Source organism: Podarcis erhardii, assembly GCF_964252035.2.
Source record: "Podarcis erhardii genome assembly, chromosome: 1".
Classification (NCBI taxonomy): domain Eukaryota; kingdom Metazoa; phylum Chordata; class Lepidosauria; order Squamata; family Lacertidae; genus Podarcis; species Podarcis erhardii.
In genome coordinates, this window is record NC_138497.1 from 48900540 (window position 1) to 48916750 (window position 16211).

At 41.1% G+C, this 16211-nt stretch overlaps 1 protein-coding gene across 13 annotated transcripts in view; it reads right to left on the reverse strand.

Moving 5' to 3' along the window:
* RAD51B (RAD51 paralog B) overlaps window positions 1-16211 on the reverse strand; it is a 351970-nt gene that overhangs the window by 116631 nt on the left and 219128 nt on the right. Inside the window, exon 11 of one of the 13 annotated variants that reach the window (XM_081851636.1) lies at window positions 6025-6071. The exons of the other annotated variants lie outside the window; for them this stretch is intronic. Within the exon in view, the coding sequence (XP_081707762.1) occupies window positions 6040-6071 (32 nt within the window). The 3' untranslated portion in view covers window positions 6025-6039. Of the gene's footprint in view, window positions 1-6024; window positions 6072-16211 lie in introns of those variants that run through there. 13 annotated transcript variants of the gene reach the window in all.

Sequence of the window (16211 nt, forward strand, 5' to 3'; positions counted from 1 at the left end):
AAACTGAGTATACTTTAGAAACCACCACATACTTACTCTAACAAAAGTCTGGAGCGAGCCTGGTTCTGTTATTAGTGTAAATGGGCCTAGAGCAAATCATACCACTAAAAGCCTTGAACTCTGTGGACGTTTCGATTTAAGCTGAGCTGCTATCTACAGAGACTGCTTCTGGCATTCCCTCTTCCATGACAGTGCAGGAAGCAGTCCTGGCAACAGAAGGGATGATGGGCTGTGGGAGAACAGGTATTGACACCCAGTGCTTTGGGGGGGGCGGCGCAGGGTACGCATACCCCTAAATATTTTGTGAATTTAACGGGAGAAGAAACTTTTTTTTTTAAATAGTTTCTTCTCTACCATGGTGAATCGTCAGTTCCATTGCTACCCCCAATGGCGACTTCATTTCCTGTCATGCTGTTTCCTGAGTCTCAGACGGAAGCGAGCGTTTAATGTGTGAAGTAGGAGTTGGAATCTAGCACGGTGATTGGTCAGTTTCGTTGTTACCACCTCCAATGGTGGTTTCCTTTTCTTTCCCAGTGTAATGCATATTCTTTGTACTTTTGTCCATTTACTGTATTTATTTTTTCCTGATTTGAACTATAAAGTGGTGATTTTCTTGAGTCAAAATGAGAGTACCCCTAAACATTTTTTTTTTTTTTTTAGAAAAAAAGCACTGCTGACACCACCCCTCCCAGGAAGATCACAAACTGCTTCCCAAGTTGCTGGAACCACCATTCTCCACCTCCACTTAGTAGAACTGGAAAGAAAAAAGTTCAGTGCCCAACATTAGCCTGTTATTAAGAGTGTACAATCCTTTTTACCTCAGCTATATCTGAGCAGCTGATCTTAAGGTACCAAACAAATAAAATAGCACCTCCAAAGCAGAGGTTCTTTTGAAGTAGCCTCTTCTTTCTCCTCACAGTACTTATTTTTCACTGCTTATGAACAGGAGCTGCAATGAATTTTGCCACAACTTTGTTTACTTAGCACTTCAAAGGCCAGAAGTCTTGTAAATGTCAATATCCTGCTTGCTTAAAAGAATAGAGCAAAGCTGGGTGTGGGGGAGGAGAAAGGAAACGTCTTGTGGTTCAAAATGCAAGGGCACATACAGTAGTAGGGTTTAATTCTTACTCTATCAGTCTTGACATAATGTTGCTCTTTCCTTTGGCGATATAAACTTGAAAGAAAACGTATCATGTTTACCGTTCGCCAGATGGGGAAGGCCTTCAGGTTGGGAATGGAAGTTTTTTTTGCGCAGTATTATAAACTTTATTTTAAACAACACAGAATAAAGTAAGGTTGGGGAAAATGGGACACTCTCGGTGACTTGGTTCAGAATTCCTGAGATTAACAGTATATAAACACAGGCACCATCTTCCTATGCTATGAATATAAGTGGATTTCACTATTCTAAGGCACCTATAATCAGAGATAATTAAACTATTAAGCCTTTGATGTTTGCAAATATTATTGGACCATTATAGTGAAAGTTAAAGAGAATCATAAAATTCCTTATTTGAAAGGTTCGCCCACAACAGGGGGCAATGTTACATTTACAGAGCATTCCTGCAAGAAGATCATAAGCTACAATTAGGTGTGTAGTCTTCGTCCGCCATGTTGTACAAGCGTACTTTTGCCCACCTCATCACCATACTCTCCCCAGGACTAAGCACAGCTTTCTTGGAGATTTAGTCTCCCATAACAGCAAAAAGTTCTCAGCCCTGTTTCTACAAACATGTATTTACATCAGGTGTGTTGGGGCACTCACTTAAAACACTTCCCCCCCCCCCCCAGCCAGGCTTTCCCTGAGGAAAGGGAAGCAGATAAGCAGAAGGGTTGTAGTTCAGACATGGTGCAACTACTTTGAATGCAGAAGGCCCCATGCTTGGTCTATAGGGAAAGATGAGTGGGACCCCATCTGAAACTGTGGAAAGCCACTGCCAGTCAGTGTAGAGAATAATAAGCTTATTGTTACTCATGCAATTTTATTGATGATTTTATGTTGTTCACCACTTTAGTATTTGTTTTTATTTTGGCTGTTTAATAATTTTTTGCATAAGAATAATAATTAAAAGAAAATCAAAACCAGTCACATGACAATTATCATTAAATGACATTTTACTTGGAGAGCCTCATTCTGCTTAAAGACACACCTATTTCATATGTACTGGAGGCATGAGGGCCCTGGTTTCCCAACAGAAATAATATGAAAATAATATTAGAAAACAGTTAACCCTGTTTATGCTGTGATTTTTTAAAAAAGAGAACTTCAGTTTTAAGTTCTGTGATGCCAAAATCTGCTCTTGAATGTTTATTCCCATATTGAATCACACCTTTGTCTTCCTACTCACTGACACCCAGGTCTGCTACTGCCTTTCATTTTATATATTTATTTCCAAATGCACAAACCACTCTACATTAAAAAATACTCAATAATATTAAAGGATAGAGTACACAGAAAAATCAAATAAAAAAATACTATAAAAGTGAGAAAACAAACCACCAGGGTTTCTTGCCACCCATCTTCTGTTTCACTAGATCTCAACCACATCTTGATGCTTTGCTTAATACCTGTTAGTGTTCTTCGCAAAGATTCATTGAACAGAAAAACCTTCCTAAAATAAACGCTGGAACAGAGAAAATTCTATGACACCCCACTCCCCAAACTATAAGATGATAACATTGAGAGCAAAGGCAGATTTAGAGGAGAACGACTGGTTTGGTTGTACTGTGTGCAGAGTTTCTGGGGCGCTGCAGCAGGCACTGCAACTATGAAGTCCAATGGAAGGTGAGAGGCGGATTTTGGTGTTGCACAGGGTGCCACTGAAATGTGAGATGCCAAGGTCTGCCACTGTTCAGAGACTTAAAACAGTATTTAAATTTCCTGTCCTGAAAGAGTAACTAATACAGCAATTTCACATAACACACATGCACCCTATCTACCTGATATAGTAAATGAACATTTGCAACTAATGCTGTCAGTTAATGAGAGATTTTGTAAGCTAAGTGTTCGGAGAACATTACAAAATGTATTTGCGTTTGATTAAATGCTTTACTTCTCACAGTCTGCTGAGATTGTCAGAGAGCCCTGTTTCTTCACACTGACAAGTAGACATTTGTTTTCACCATAAACTGAAAGAGCAGTGAGCTAATTCTGTAACTGGTCTTTATTAGCCCATCATTTGTGACTGAAAATAAGTTATGTCTTCAGGTTCCTGCTACCAGTTTAGGAAAATAAAAGGAGCGACCATGAATTTTAACAAATCTAACAGGAACTTAGTGATTGCTTTCGTGAAAATAACTTGACCCATGACCTATTTTTTCAAGCCCAATCCCAGACTCCTCCAGCCAGCTGTCTGGAAACCACAGTAGGTTCTTGAAAACACATGAGAAACAGTTGGTTCTAATATCGAGGGGAGGAAACTGGAGGAACAAGGTGGCTACTTATGGCAGAATGTTATTTTTTCTTCAGTGTCTGCCTGCATATTTTTCTAACATGTGTACTCTGTCACTTTTCTATTTTTCTTGGGTAAATATCTCTGATTTGAATGAAAAGGACCCGGGGGTCTTACTTCTTAGAACTGCACCCCACCTTGATATGTTGTTTTTGAACTGAGGTTATACACCCCAGATACAGTGGATGCATTTCAAACGGGGAGTATAGCTATTATAGATGCTGGTTTTACTAATACTACTCCATATGTTTTAAGAAGCAATGCTTAGGGTTCTATGGGCTAAATATCACCAGATGCAAGGGGCACCTGGAAGGGGATTCTGCTATACTATCTGAAGAAGATCGAATCTCTGAACTGCTTTTAAGAGACAAGTGCCTGCCAACCTAGCAGTTCAAAAGCACGTCAAAGTGCAAGTAGATAAATAGGTACTGCTCCGGCGGGAAGGTAAACGGCGTTTCCATGCGCTGCTCCGGTTTGCCAGAAGCGGCTTAGTCATGCTGGCCACATGACCCGGAAGCTGTACGCCACCTCCCTCGGCCAATAAAGCGAGATGAGCGCCGCAACCCCAGAGTCAGCCACGACTGGACCTAATGGTCAGGGGTCCCTTTACCTTTACCTTTAAATGGATGACAAAAAGCCCCCCAACACATTCCAGATATTGCAGAACCTCCATGTGTCCCTGTTTTCCAGGGATATCCTTGATTTAGAGAAGCTGTCCCGATTTCTGAATTGATCCCAGAACCCTTTCCCTTAGGATGTCCTTATTGTCATTGGAGAAATGTTGGAGGGTATGGAGTTATCCGATCCCTGAGCTGTCTGAAGGCAACCCTATATAGGGAAGTTTTTTAAAATATTTAATGTTTTATTATGTTTTTATACATGTTGGAAGCTGCCCAGAGCGGCTGGGGCAACCCAATAACATGTGTGGGGTATAAATAGTAACATTATCATGAAGGAATGGGACATCCTTATTTTCATCGGAGAAATGTTGGAGGGTATGATACCATTGCAGATTAAAGGTTAATTAATGTTAAAGTCTTCTCTTTGGTCACAAAGAAGCAACACTCCATTGGAATGAACAGAACCTTTGGTGTTTTGCTGGTGGACTTCATAAAGACCGATGATCGAGAGAAAGCACTTGATTGCACACTACACTGCCCATCCCCAATCGCTGGTCATTCCTCAAGTTGGCAAGGCTCACCTGACAGCAAGATGGGACCAAGTCTTTAGTGTCATCAACCCAGTCCTGTGGAATGCTCTGCCAACAGAGATTCAGGAGGTGCCTTTTGTTTTAACCTTTAAATGTCTGCTGGAGAGAGTTCCTGGTGCCAGATAAAGAGGCTGAGGGTGGTAGTGGTGGTGGGTTTTGCACATTCAGGCCCAGGCCTCAAATTTCCCTCTCCTGGGTAAAATGAGATCTCTGAAGGAAACCATTTATGCCTAACAAGCCAGAATTCAAGTGAATTCCGAAGTTGTTTATTTGTTTTTTTAAAGACTTATCATTGAGAAAGATATTACCAATGAACAATTTCAGTGGGAGTTGGACCACACACACTTCACAGACTTGAAGGTCACACCTGGAACATGTAAAGTGGGATATGAATGCATTTGCATGTTTGTATTTTATTAAAATTCAATATCCCACCCCCTCCAGTGCTTTTCAGATATGGCTGTTCCTAAGTTTTACTAAGTTAATAATAAAAAATACAAATATATATATAACTAAATAACTACTTATAGCATGTTACCCAATCAGGGGGAATACAACATGCTCTTCAACCAGTGCGTTCCACCCCAGCAGTTTTGTAATGAGAACAAAAGGAAATAATTCAAAAACCCATACGGTGACACCAAAATTCTACAATAATCTAAAATTCCTTTCTCCTGTTCTTGCTAGGTAGGTTGTTATCCTCCCTGAAATGAAGTATTGCCTCTAGTACTGCATGCCTGCATATCAAGGCAGAGTCTTATTTGCCTCCCAGTTATTAAAAGAGGTTTCAAACAAAACCATTTTAGTTCTAAGCTTTATTCCCCTCTCAACTGTACCGAGGTAATACAAACCAGTGTAAATCAAAGTGTGTTCCTGCCACAAGACCCGCCCTGAAACTGTTTCCAAACAGGGAATCTAAAATTACCATATTTACAGCATCTGCAGTTGAGCCAAGTACAAATCAAGATGAATAGCTGTGACGCACAAGGTAGAGTGTAAAAGAATGCAGCTGGGCCTGTGAACAATATAGGCCCTTGGTGTTAAAGCCCCTCTAATGCCTTTCACAGAGCACAGAAACAACAACAAAGGGAGAGAGGGGGAGAGAGAAAGAAAGACCAAAAGCAAAATTCCAGTAAGATGAGTGAAAACATAGCTCAAATCCCAAGCTGCTCTGCTAATGGGCAATAGAAATAACATACAAAGGAGCAAGTAGGGAATTCAATTAATTAGCAATGTGACTGCACTACAGGGAAGAGGGAAAGAAAAGAACACTGGCAGTATCAGAAACTGCCTCTCTTATTACGTGTTAGAAGAAGGAGCTTGGAGGAAACTCAGAAGCACAAAAAACTAAGGATTTCTATGAAGCAGGCCTCCTTCTCAGGACATCTTGCAAAATGCGTAAGAAGAGTCTGGACAAAAAAGAAAGAAAGAAAAAAGAATCCACAATGAGAAAGAACATTATATGAACTGTTTTGAAGGTTCTTCATTTGAAATAGTGAAATATCTCCCCATGCTGTTTGGTAAATTTCAGGTAAACTTGCCTTCATGTACTACATTTAGGATTCAGGCAAAAAGGAAGTAAACAAGTAAATCTGCTAACAATCTAAGGCACTCACTCTCAGGACTAATACTTTCTAGGTTTTCATGTCTTTACAAATTTATTACCAAAGATGAAATAAGCAATTCTATTCAAAAGGCTGGTCAATTATGACAACTATGCATTCTACTCTATCGAAAACAGTCCTCTATTTGAAGGCGGAGCAAGCCGATCGGGCTCCTGGGGCGGCGTGCGTTCCCTGCGCCCTGTGGGGCCTCCGAGGAGTCTGCCTGCCTCTTCCCACTCAGCCACCCTACAGCTGAGGAAGAGGCAGCGGGCGAACCATTTGGGGCAGCATGGAGCCTGTGGTTGCCCAAGCCACCGTGTCACTCCCAGGAGAGACACGTGGCTCGGGCGTGCTGCAGGCCCCACGGTGAGTGCTGCCCAGCATTTTGTCACCCCCCTCAGTGGTGACACCCAGGGTGGCCCGTCCCTACTGACCCCCCTTCCTCCGCCCCGACTACCATAGGACAATTTCCCCTTCTTTGATGGAGTCATCTATTTGAAGGGCTTTCAGATCAAGGATGGATTGTATTTCTATTTAAATTATAGTGATTATTTATGAATTTGCATATAAGCACATGCAAATATATGCTCTCTTTGGTGATGCATAAGTGGTCACCTTAGAAACAATGAAGGTAGGAATCAGGAAGTGAGTGCCTGTTTCCAGCTCCTCTCCTCCATGAATTCACCTCATCCTTAAGCAAGCTTATTTGTTATGCTCGCAATAATCTTACTGAAGGCAAATGCTTCACAACTACCTATTTATCTGTCCTCGGCTTATGTCAACTTGCCTGATACATAACATACAGAAAATAACCCTGAACAAATTTCAGTACCCTCAGAGCTTAATATAGGTAGCAGTTGTTTGTTGTTGTCCTAAACCCACTTAATTTGGAGTTAAGTCCCATTTAAATGAATGGCTCTTCCTTCTAAACAAGAATTATGGTCAGATGGTGGTATGGCAAGTGACCTACTGAGTGAGCAGGCAGGCAGACTAGTCAGTATGTAATGCAGTAATTACAATGCAGTCCTACCTACATCTACTCAAAAGTAAGTCCTATTAAATTCAAAGGGGCTTACTCTAAGGTAGGAGGAATTAGGTTTGCACTCTTACTCCCAAATAAACAAAAGATCTGACTGAGAAGCTGCAATAAGCATAGGCTTTTTCTCTTTACATTAGTGGGACACAGAAAAAAAGTATATGGGCCCAAACCCCTTGTAGCCATTCCATGACAAGGTGAAAATCAGCACCTGAAATTATTATTTTATTTAGGTGGCAGTTCTACATACCTACTCTGCCACCAAATTAGCACTCAAAGCATGTAAAGGGACCCCTAAGCATTAGGTTCAGTCATGACAGACTCTGGGGTTGCGGCGCTCATCTCGCTTTATTGGCCGAGGGAGCCGGCGTACATGTCTCAAAGCATGTACAACATTGCAAAATGCTTTAAGGCGCGCCGAACACTGATAGCTAATGAATTACTAATTTAATAGTTACATTTTTAATTCACTCTTCAGGAAAAAATGTTCTCCTGACCTGGCCCAAAACAACTAAAATTCAATTCACAATGCTACTGTTGGGTGCTATACTTATATTTATTGATATAAGGTAAAGGTAAAAGGTAAATAACTCCTGGACTGTGAAGTCCAGTCAAAGGTGACTATGGGGTGAAGCTCATCTTGCTTTCAGGCTGAGGCAGCCAGCGTTTGTCCACAGACAGCTTTCCGGGTCATGTGGCCAGCATGACTAAGCCGCTTCTGGAACAACGGAACACTGTGACAGAAAGCAGAGCACATGGAAATGCTGTTTACCTTCCCACCTATCTATCTACTTGCACTGGTGTGCTTTCAAACTGCTAGGTTGACTATTGATATAGTGCCATCTAGGTGCTATGGTGCTTTACAATGAATGACAGCATAGGCCCCAAGGAGCTTACAATCACACAAAAAGGCACAAGGGAGACAACCAATGAAGGGGAGGGAAATGTGAGCAAGGGGAAGAAACTAAAATGAGACTACTACTAACATAAACAAACCAGTTAGTTTCGGAATAATCTTCAAAGGCAGCCTCACATACAACATATTATACAGTGGTGCCTCGCAAGACGAAAAGAATCCGTTCCACGATTCTCTTCGTCTAGCGGTTTTTTCGTCTTGCGAAGCAAGCCCATTGACGGCTTAGCGGATTAGCGCTATTAGCGGCTTAGCGGCTTTTAGCAGCTTATCGGCTTAGCGGATAAGCAGATCAGCGGCTTAGCGGCTTAGAAAGGGGGGGGGAGGGGAAAAAAGTCGGAAAAGCTCGCAAGACATTTTCGTCTTGCGAAGCAAGCCCATAGGAAATTCGTTTTGCGAAGCACCTCCAAAACGGAAAACCCTTTCGTCTAGCGGGTTTTCCGTCCTGCGAGGCATTCGTCTTGCGGGGCACCACTGTAAAAATCTAATCTGGAAGTCAATGTTCGTTTCCAAGGCAAAAGGTTTTCCCGAACACCATTAAGTGCACCAATTCCAAAATTAGAACAATTAAAACAAAGTTCCTTCATCTTTGTAATAAAGACTTAGCTCATATTTATATTGAAGCAGCTGAGAGTAGCAAAGAATGATTATTTGATATTCCGGCGTCAGCTTTACTCCTGGTCCTATTCATATATATTTAATGACAAAGGCTAGTTAATGAAATGTGGGGCTTTGCCCTATCTTGACCCTCCTGTTATTTTTATTTTAGCTCAGCAAGCCTTTTGTTTTCAGGTTATAACAGAACAAGCAACATGTTCTCTCCAATGTGGTGTTTAAATTGCCTTATTACTGGCAGGCTGTGATGTTGGGACACTGTTGGCATGAATGCTTGCACATGCCATTTTGCAAAACTACTGCAAGCACAGACTACGTTCCCAGGACTGTTGATCCAGTTGCTTCTCTTTTGCTTTTTCACTGATTGGAGGCCATTGGGCACGAATGAGCATGTTATTTAGGAAAAGAAAGTAGCTCAAAGAGCAGTACTTTGAAAGATCAGTGCAGTTGGACTGCAATGGTTTTATAGCAAACCTCTGTTGCAACCATCTCTAGGCCTTTTGGCTGTTAAATGCATATATTTTGTAGAAGCTTTCTCTCCTCTGCCAATGCTCTTGGCCTTTTGCTAAAACAGGAATTTCACTTACCATAGTTTTCCGTGTATAAGATGGCCCCATGTATAAGAGGGCCCCTATTTTTTTTAACCCAAAATTAAGAAATCAATATTTTAAACATCAAACAGAACAACTTGGATTTAAAAAAAAACCAAAACATTTAAAGCACAGGCACAGGCGTAGGGGGAGGTGCACATTCAGGTAGCAGGGGAGCATGCCCCACCAACACCCGATCCACAGTTGTGAAGCAGCGTATAGCAAGTAAATTTATTGTGAGTAGGGGCAGCTGCACAATGTTTGAAGGATGCAGAGCCATATATTTCACAATGTCTATCCAGTCTTTGCAGGGAAGTTTGAAGCTGTGTAATGTGGTACTGACTTTCCCATGACAAAATCCAGAAGTAGAGCCGTAATCAAGGACACCACCTGGGATGAAGTGCAGATTTTCCAGCTGTTCACAGTATGTTTAGGGGCATGTTCTGCAAAAACAGCTGCTCAGGGATAATAGGAAAGCAATTGTTCTCTTAATACAGGTAGTTTAAACAAAATAGTTCTTCTTAGTTTACAGATTAATACTCTACATATTGGAATTACACCGTGAGAATCCATTCAGTCGTGTGTGTTATTTGATTCCTTTACCTAATATGTAACAGAGGTTAAATTGACTTTTTAAAATAAAAATGCAGCTATTAGATAGTTGTAATTGTTTTAAACATAAATATTGCACTAGTCTAAGAATATATTTATGCATTTCCCCTCTATAAAGAAGGGCATTGTCAAATACACAGCACTTTTGAATTTTACTCCTAGTATTTGGATGCATGCCTTTTGCTTGCTTACTTGATTTATTATTTTTTCCACTATGTTTTGGGGCTATACACAAATGGGAACAAGGCAAAGATTCTAACTTATTAATCACTATGAGAATACTAAACAAAAATACCCACAATCCTTTTCTTCATCATTAAGATGAACAGATCAAATCTGCAAGTGGCACAATAATGCATTATGTATTGCTTTACTCTTGACTCCAATACAGCATTTTTTCGTTTCTGTTGCAACAATCCTAAGATTTATAGATAAACTGGTCAATGTGTACCTTTATCTCTAATTGTTTTTAATGTTGTTTTTTAATGTGGTGGCTCTGTTTGTGCAGGCTTGCCTGGTGCCATCATTATATATCTTTAGGTGTCAAGCAAAAACTATTTTTGCTATAAACTTTTTGCTATAATCAGGCCTTTGGCCTGTAACTATCCGTGGCCTTTAAGAACTGAGTGGAATGTCTTAAATTTATTTCTCTTTCCTCTTAATGTATCTATGTGAGCTTTATCACCTATTTGTTGGGTTGTAAGTTGCTTTGCGTTGCCCCAGGTAAGATAAAGTGACTGAAAAATACACTAAAACACTAATAAAATAAAATAAAGCAAAGCAAAGCAAAGCAAAATGAAATGAAATGAAAGGAAATAATGATGTAACCCTGGGACCGTAGGGTGAAGGGTGGGCAATAAGCATACAAACAACTAATGTGATCATGAACTCTTTGATTTATCTTTTTTCTTTATTTATACAATGTATACTTTCAGCACTTAACTCATATACCCCATCATTTAAATTTAAATGTTCTCCCACTAAATCGTATTCATAAAGGCTTGAACATTTGCAGAGCAAATGCAGACATAGTTTTGGATTCTACATTAAATGAACTTAAGGATGTTCACGGAAGAAAAGTTTACCACCCCCTCCTCTCTACTCTACCCATCTGCACCCCCTGAAAAGCTTCTTTGGGAGGCCATCCAGGTCAAGGTTGGATGGGGAGGTGGTGGCAGGCACTGAAGGGGAAAGGAGTAGCCCAACACTGGAAGAAGGGGTCACCACCAATCTTAAATGAAGGATGCTCCTAAATGCAATGGAAGCCTAGTACATTTCATGGTACCCATGGGGAAATTTGAGCTTGTCTGTTAAGCCAGGCTTACAAATGCTCTGGTTTTATATACTTGCAAGCTGTATCAAGCAAATCAATTAAAAAACTGACAGTTTGCATAACTCTGCAGCCATGGCATCATTCATGATCACACTAGTTTGCATTGCAGATCTGTGTGGGGATGGAAATTAAGTGGAAAACAAACTCACCAGATGAAGACAGCAAAGGAGTAAATAAGGAAGAGAACAAAGATACAATCAAATTAATACCATGGCCTTCCCAAAATGTTCAAGATGGGCCACAATAATAAAAAATAGAGTATCTACCACTTGGGCCAAAGGTAGTAGAATAGGTAGCATGATATTGGCTTCCACAATTATTGGGTTTTCATCTCTAGATAGGGCCAGCTCCAGTGGCCAACATAATCAGGCAACTGCTGAAATCCACTCCATTGCAGGGCCCCCAATGCTGACCCCCAGAGCCTCCTGGCCCTGCTGCTCTTCCTGCCACTGATGCTGCCTGTTCATCTGCCCCCTCCTCACCAAGCACAGAATACGTGACAAGTTTCAGTAGATGAAGCAGCAGTATCTACAGGCCTTCTGCTCTCCCTGTGGGTGGTTGTGTTACTTTGGCCTAGAGGGAGAGGGTGACAGTTGAGAGAAGGAGGTGGGTCTGCTCATGGGAGAGCGCACTGAGTGTACACGCTTCCCCCAAACCCTGGAGCTAGCACTGCTGCAGTGCAGAACTGATGCCCTAACAGTGCCATAACTACTCTTCTTCTTTGGCAATCACTCGTAGCTGAGTAAGATTGTCTTCCATGAACATGGTCTTAACAGTGAGTATGTAAGTGACTGTGGAGGCCAATTCTGGATCCACACGTTTTTCCACAGTGGGGACATAGGTTTCCGGGCGGGAGTTGATCATGGTGAGGGTTTGCCAAATGTGCCTTCCTCTTAGCACATTTCTCCCTTTCATTCTGAGTTTGAGCACCTTCAAAGTCCATGACATCTTTGGTAAAGGCTGTTCTCCAATTGGAGCGCTGGCAGGCCAGTGTTTCCTAATTGTCAGTGTTTATACTACATTTTTAAAAATTTGCCTTGAGAGAGTCTTTAAACCTCTTTTGTTGACCACCAGCATTACGGTTTCCATTTTAAAGTTTGGAATAATAATCGGTAATCAGTCATCTAAACAACATGACCAGCCCATTGAAGTTGCTGTTAAAGAATCACTCTTTCAACACTGGCATTAGTTTGCCTGTCTTCCCAAGTGATATGTAAAAAATTTTGGAGACACTGTTGATGGAATATTTCAAGGAATTGGAGATGGCGTTTATAAGTGGTCCATGTTTCACAAGAATACAGTAAGGTTGGTAGTACAATAGCTTTGTAAACAAGCATTTTGGTTTCCTTGTGAATGTCCTGGTCCTCAAACACTCTGTGCTTCATTAGGGAGAAAGCTGCACTTGCAGAGCTCAGGCGATGCAGGATTTTGGCACCAATGCCGGCCCTTGTGGAAAGATAGAAGTGATCAACACTTTCCAACGTTACACCATTGAGTTGGATTTGTGGCACTGCAGAGGGGTTGTTTTGTGCTTGTTCTTGCAGCACTTTGGTTTTTTGGATATTGAGAGAGAGGCCAAGCTTTTTGTAAGCTTCTGCAAAGATATTTAGGATGGTTTGGAGGTCATCCACTGAGTGTGCACACACTATGTTTTCACCAGCATACTGAAGCTCTATGACAGAAGTTATGGTAACCTTACTGTTTGCTTTCAGCCTACTCAGATTAAGAAGCTTTCCATCTGTTCGATATATGATTTCTACTCTGGTGGGGAGTTTCCTACATAATGTGTAGGATCATGGCAATGAAAATAAAAAATAGTATTCTCCACAGGTATGCAGCAAACAGGAATTGTTACACAATAAGCTACCAATTATACAGTACCTCAAGAAGAGTACCACACAGTCCTTAACTGTTAAGCACACCAAGCCATATTATATAATTAGAAATACTTAAATGCTGCATCAATAGCCCCCTTCCCCTCCCCAAATATTGCTTCCCCCTTCTTCTGGCACTTATTAGTGTCTTAAGTAAACAGCTGTCTTCCCACATGCCGGCCAGAGCCAAAATAAGCTACCCCTCCAGATGTGAACACCCAGACACAAACATACTGCTTCTCTCACAATCTCTTTCCTCTGTAATATGAGACATGTTCAAGAGAAACTGGGTAGTGTTCAGGATACTGCAATGGAAATGCTTGTCTTCACAGTCTGGCATAGAGAGGACTACTGTTCTTTCCTTTTTAAAAAAAAAAATTAAAAATCCTGCTCTTGGCAATGTTTGTTTTTCTAACTCGTTCCCAGAAATCTCTTGGGGGCTTCATACCCAGAAAGGAATAATTACTGCATTACCTTGGCCTTAGCCACAATGTCAACCTTGTTAGGCCTGTTCTGTGGAAACAGGCAGATTCAAACACCTGCTGCTGTTGCATTTATTTGATAAGCTTCATGGTTTGTTAACATAAACCTGATCCCACTGACCTGAAAGAGGATGATAAAGGATGAGAGGTGGAAGGGACAGAGAGCTCTAAGATCTTATAACCCTCCTCAGCTCAAAAACGAAATATTCCTTCCCTGTGCCGTTCCCCTGCTGCTAGTCTCCAGTATTTCAAGCCAAGATGCTTTGAAAGGTTGGTGTTCTCCCTGCAGTTTTGCAAGCAGATGTGGAAGAGGCTAGGATTCCCATACTTTATGAGGGATTAACCAACAAGCACAGGATCAACAAGGGGATTGTTGTAGTTGTGGCTGCACATGGGGCTTCCCAAAGCAGACAGAATGACTACACACACTTGATGGTATGGTGGTATGCTCAGAAAGGCTGACTTAATAATGCAGCCCATTTGTAAGCAGCTAGGGAAGAGTGATGTTGGGGACTGGGGAAGACTAAAAGCAAGAGATGAAAAATTGTGGGGGAAGAGATGGAAATGTACATTTGGCTTGTGTGTCACAAAGGGTGCTTGTTTTGTACAGTAAAGAGGAAATGAAATAATGCTCCCACCCACTCTGCCACATAGATAACACACACGAATCTGTCCTTCTATAATTGACAGCAATTAAACAGAAATATCCTTCAATTTCCATAGTGCTTAAGGCCCAAAAATACTTTAAGGGGGGGGGGGAATGGAATACAGTTTGTAGGGAGAAGAGAGTTGGAAGACTATATTCCCTAATATACTATTTGGTTTTCACATGTTATGTTTATGATATAGCAACTCTAGCAACTGATTTCAAGTATTTGTTTGGTAGGTAAAGCAGTGGTTCAGACCAAAGAGTGCACCTTCCTCATTTAGAGAAAAGGTAAACAATAAAAGCAGCTGATTTCAAATAATATACCTGAAAGTTGCTGTGTGATGTTTGATGGTTAGTGAAAAGGTTTTAATGTGCAGTTGGAATTCTCTGCTCTTAAACAATAGTATAAACAAGCCTGTTTAATTATATATATCAAACACTCACAAACCTTCAGAACAGAAATCCAGGTTTTTTTCATCAGTGTCAGCCAATCCTCTCTGAAGCTGGCCTCTACAGCACAACCCATGCTTTGTGTAGAGTAGATTAGCTTCAGGAAAAGAATAAAAATCAATTAAAGCCATCTTTCCCACTATAGCTCCCACCTAGGAGACAGAGGCCAGTTCAGACCAATTCAGCTCAGTGGGGTTTTTTTTGTTTCATTTCCTAAATTTTGGGCACAAGCCATTATTAGGCTGCAGCAGATCTTCATCTAGATGAACATATTTTCCTGTAGAAGATCTCTCTCCTCTTCAGTTTTGAAAAGGATTACACAGTGTTACATAAATTGAATAAAAACGAAGAGGCAAGCACTGGAAATTTGCTTTCCATTTATTGAACCTCCTTGCTGTCTATATAAGGAGAGAATGGGACATAGTAGGGAAATACTATGCCTAAGTGGTCTAGGTATGGGACCTGAACTACGTAATTTTCTTCCTCCGTGCTTACATGTCACATGTTGACAAAACTGGGGGTGGGGGGAGAGCTCCATGAAAAACCCCTTATTTCTACTTCGTTATAGATGTTTCTTCATGCCTGGTCACAGCCATATTTCCTCCAATCTGTTTCTATTCTGGTGCCAGTTTTTAAAGAACCTGGAAGGCTTTTTCACTGTGTGTTCCAAGCAAATGGGCTGTGAACATAATGATATCACAGCACTGCGTAGCCAGTCGGATTTGGCTACAAGATGTCACCAAGTGTAAACCAAGTCCTCGCATTGTCCTGCATGAGGGAGGGAGAAAGAAAGAAAGAAAGAAAGAAAGAAAGAAAGAAAGAAAGAAAGAAAGAAAGAAAGGGAATACATCCCTGCTACCCTAACAGCAGGGCCAACACTCCCCGTCTTGCCTTGCAGGGTTTTTGTCCACCAGTGCTGCAAGACACTACCCTCTTTCAGCATAATAGTTAACAGATGACTAGTTGTGGGAGTTTATGAACAGGGATGCATGGATGTGGTCCTGTTGCTTTAGCTGAATTCCTCCCTGTGTCCTTCTGACAAAAAGGTGCAAAGATTATCAAAAGGCGGGAGCACATTTCATGGGGTGTGAAAGTATTCATGAAACGTGTTCCCACATTGTGGCTCAGCACAAGTTGCCAGTCAATTATCTGGCTTTTTTATTATTCCTGGAGAAAATAAATAAATAGTAGCTCTTATTATAGAATATAAATAATAATAGCCTATGATGACAGGGATGCACCATAGTTCCTGTAAAGTGAACTTGTGATTTTACAATGGTATAGTAATCTGTAAAGTAATAAATAAATAAATCAGCACTATTGCTTAAACTGCCTTACAAGCAGTTTCAGTGGAAAACCCAGGGGTCTCTGTTTTGAAATGAGAGGTCAGG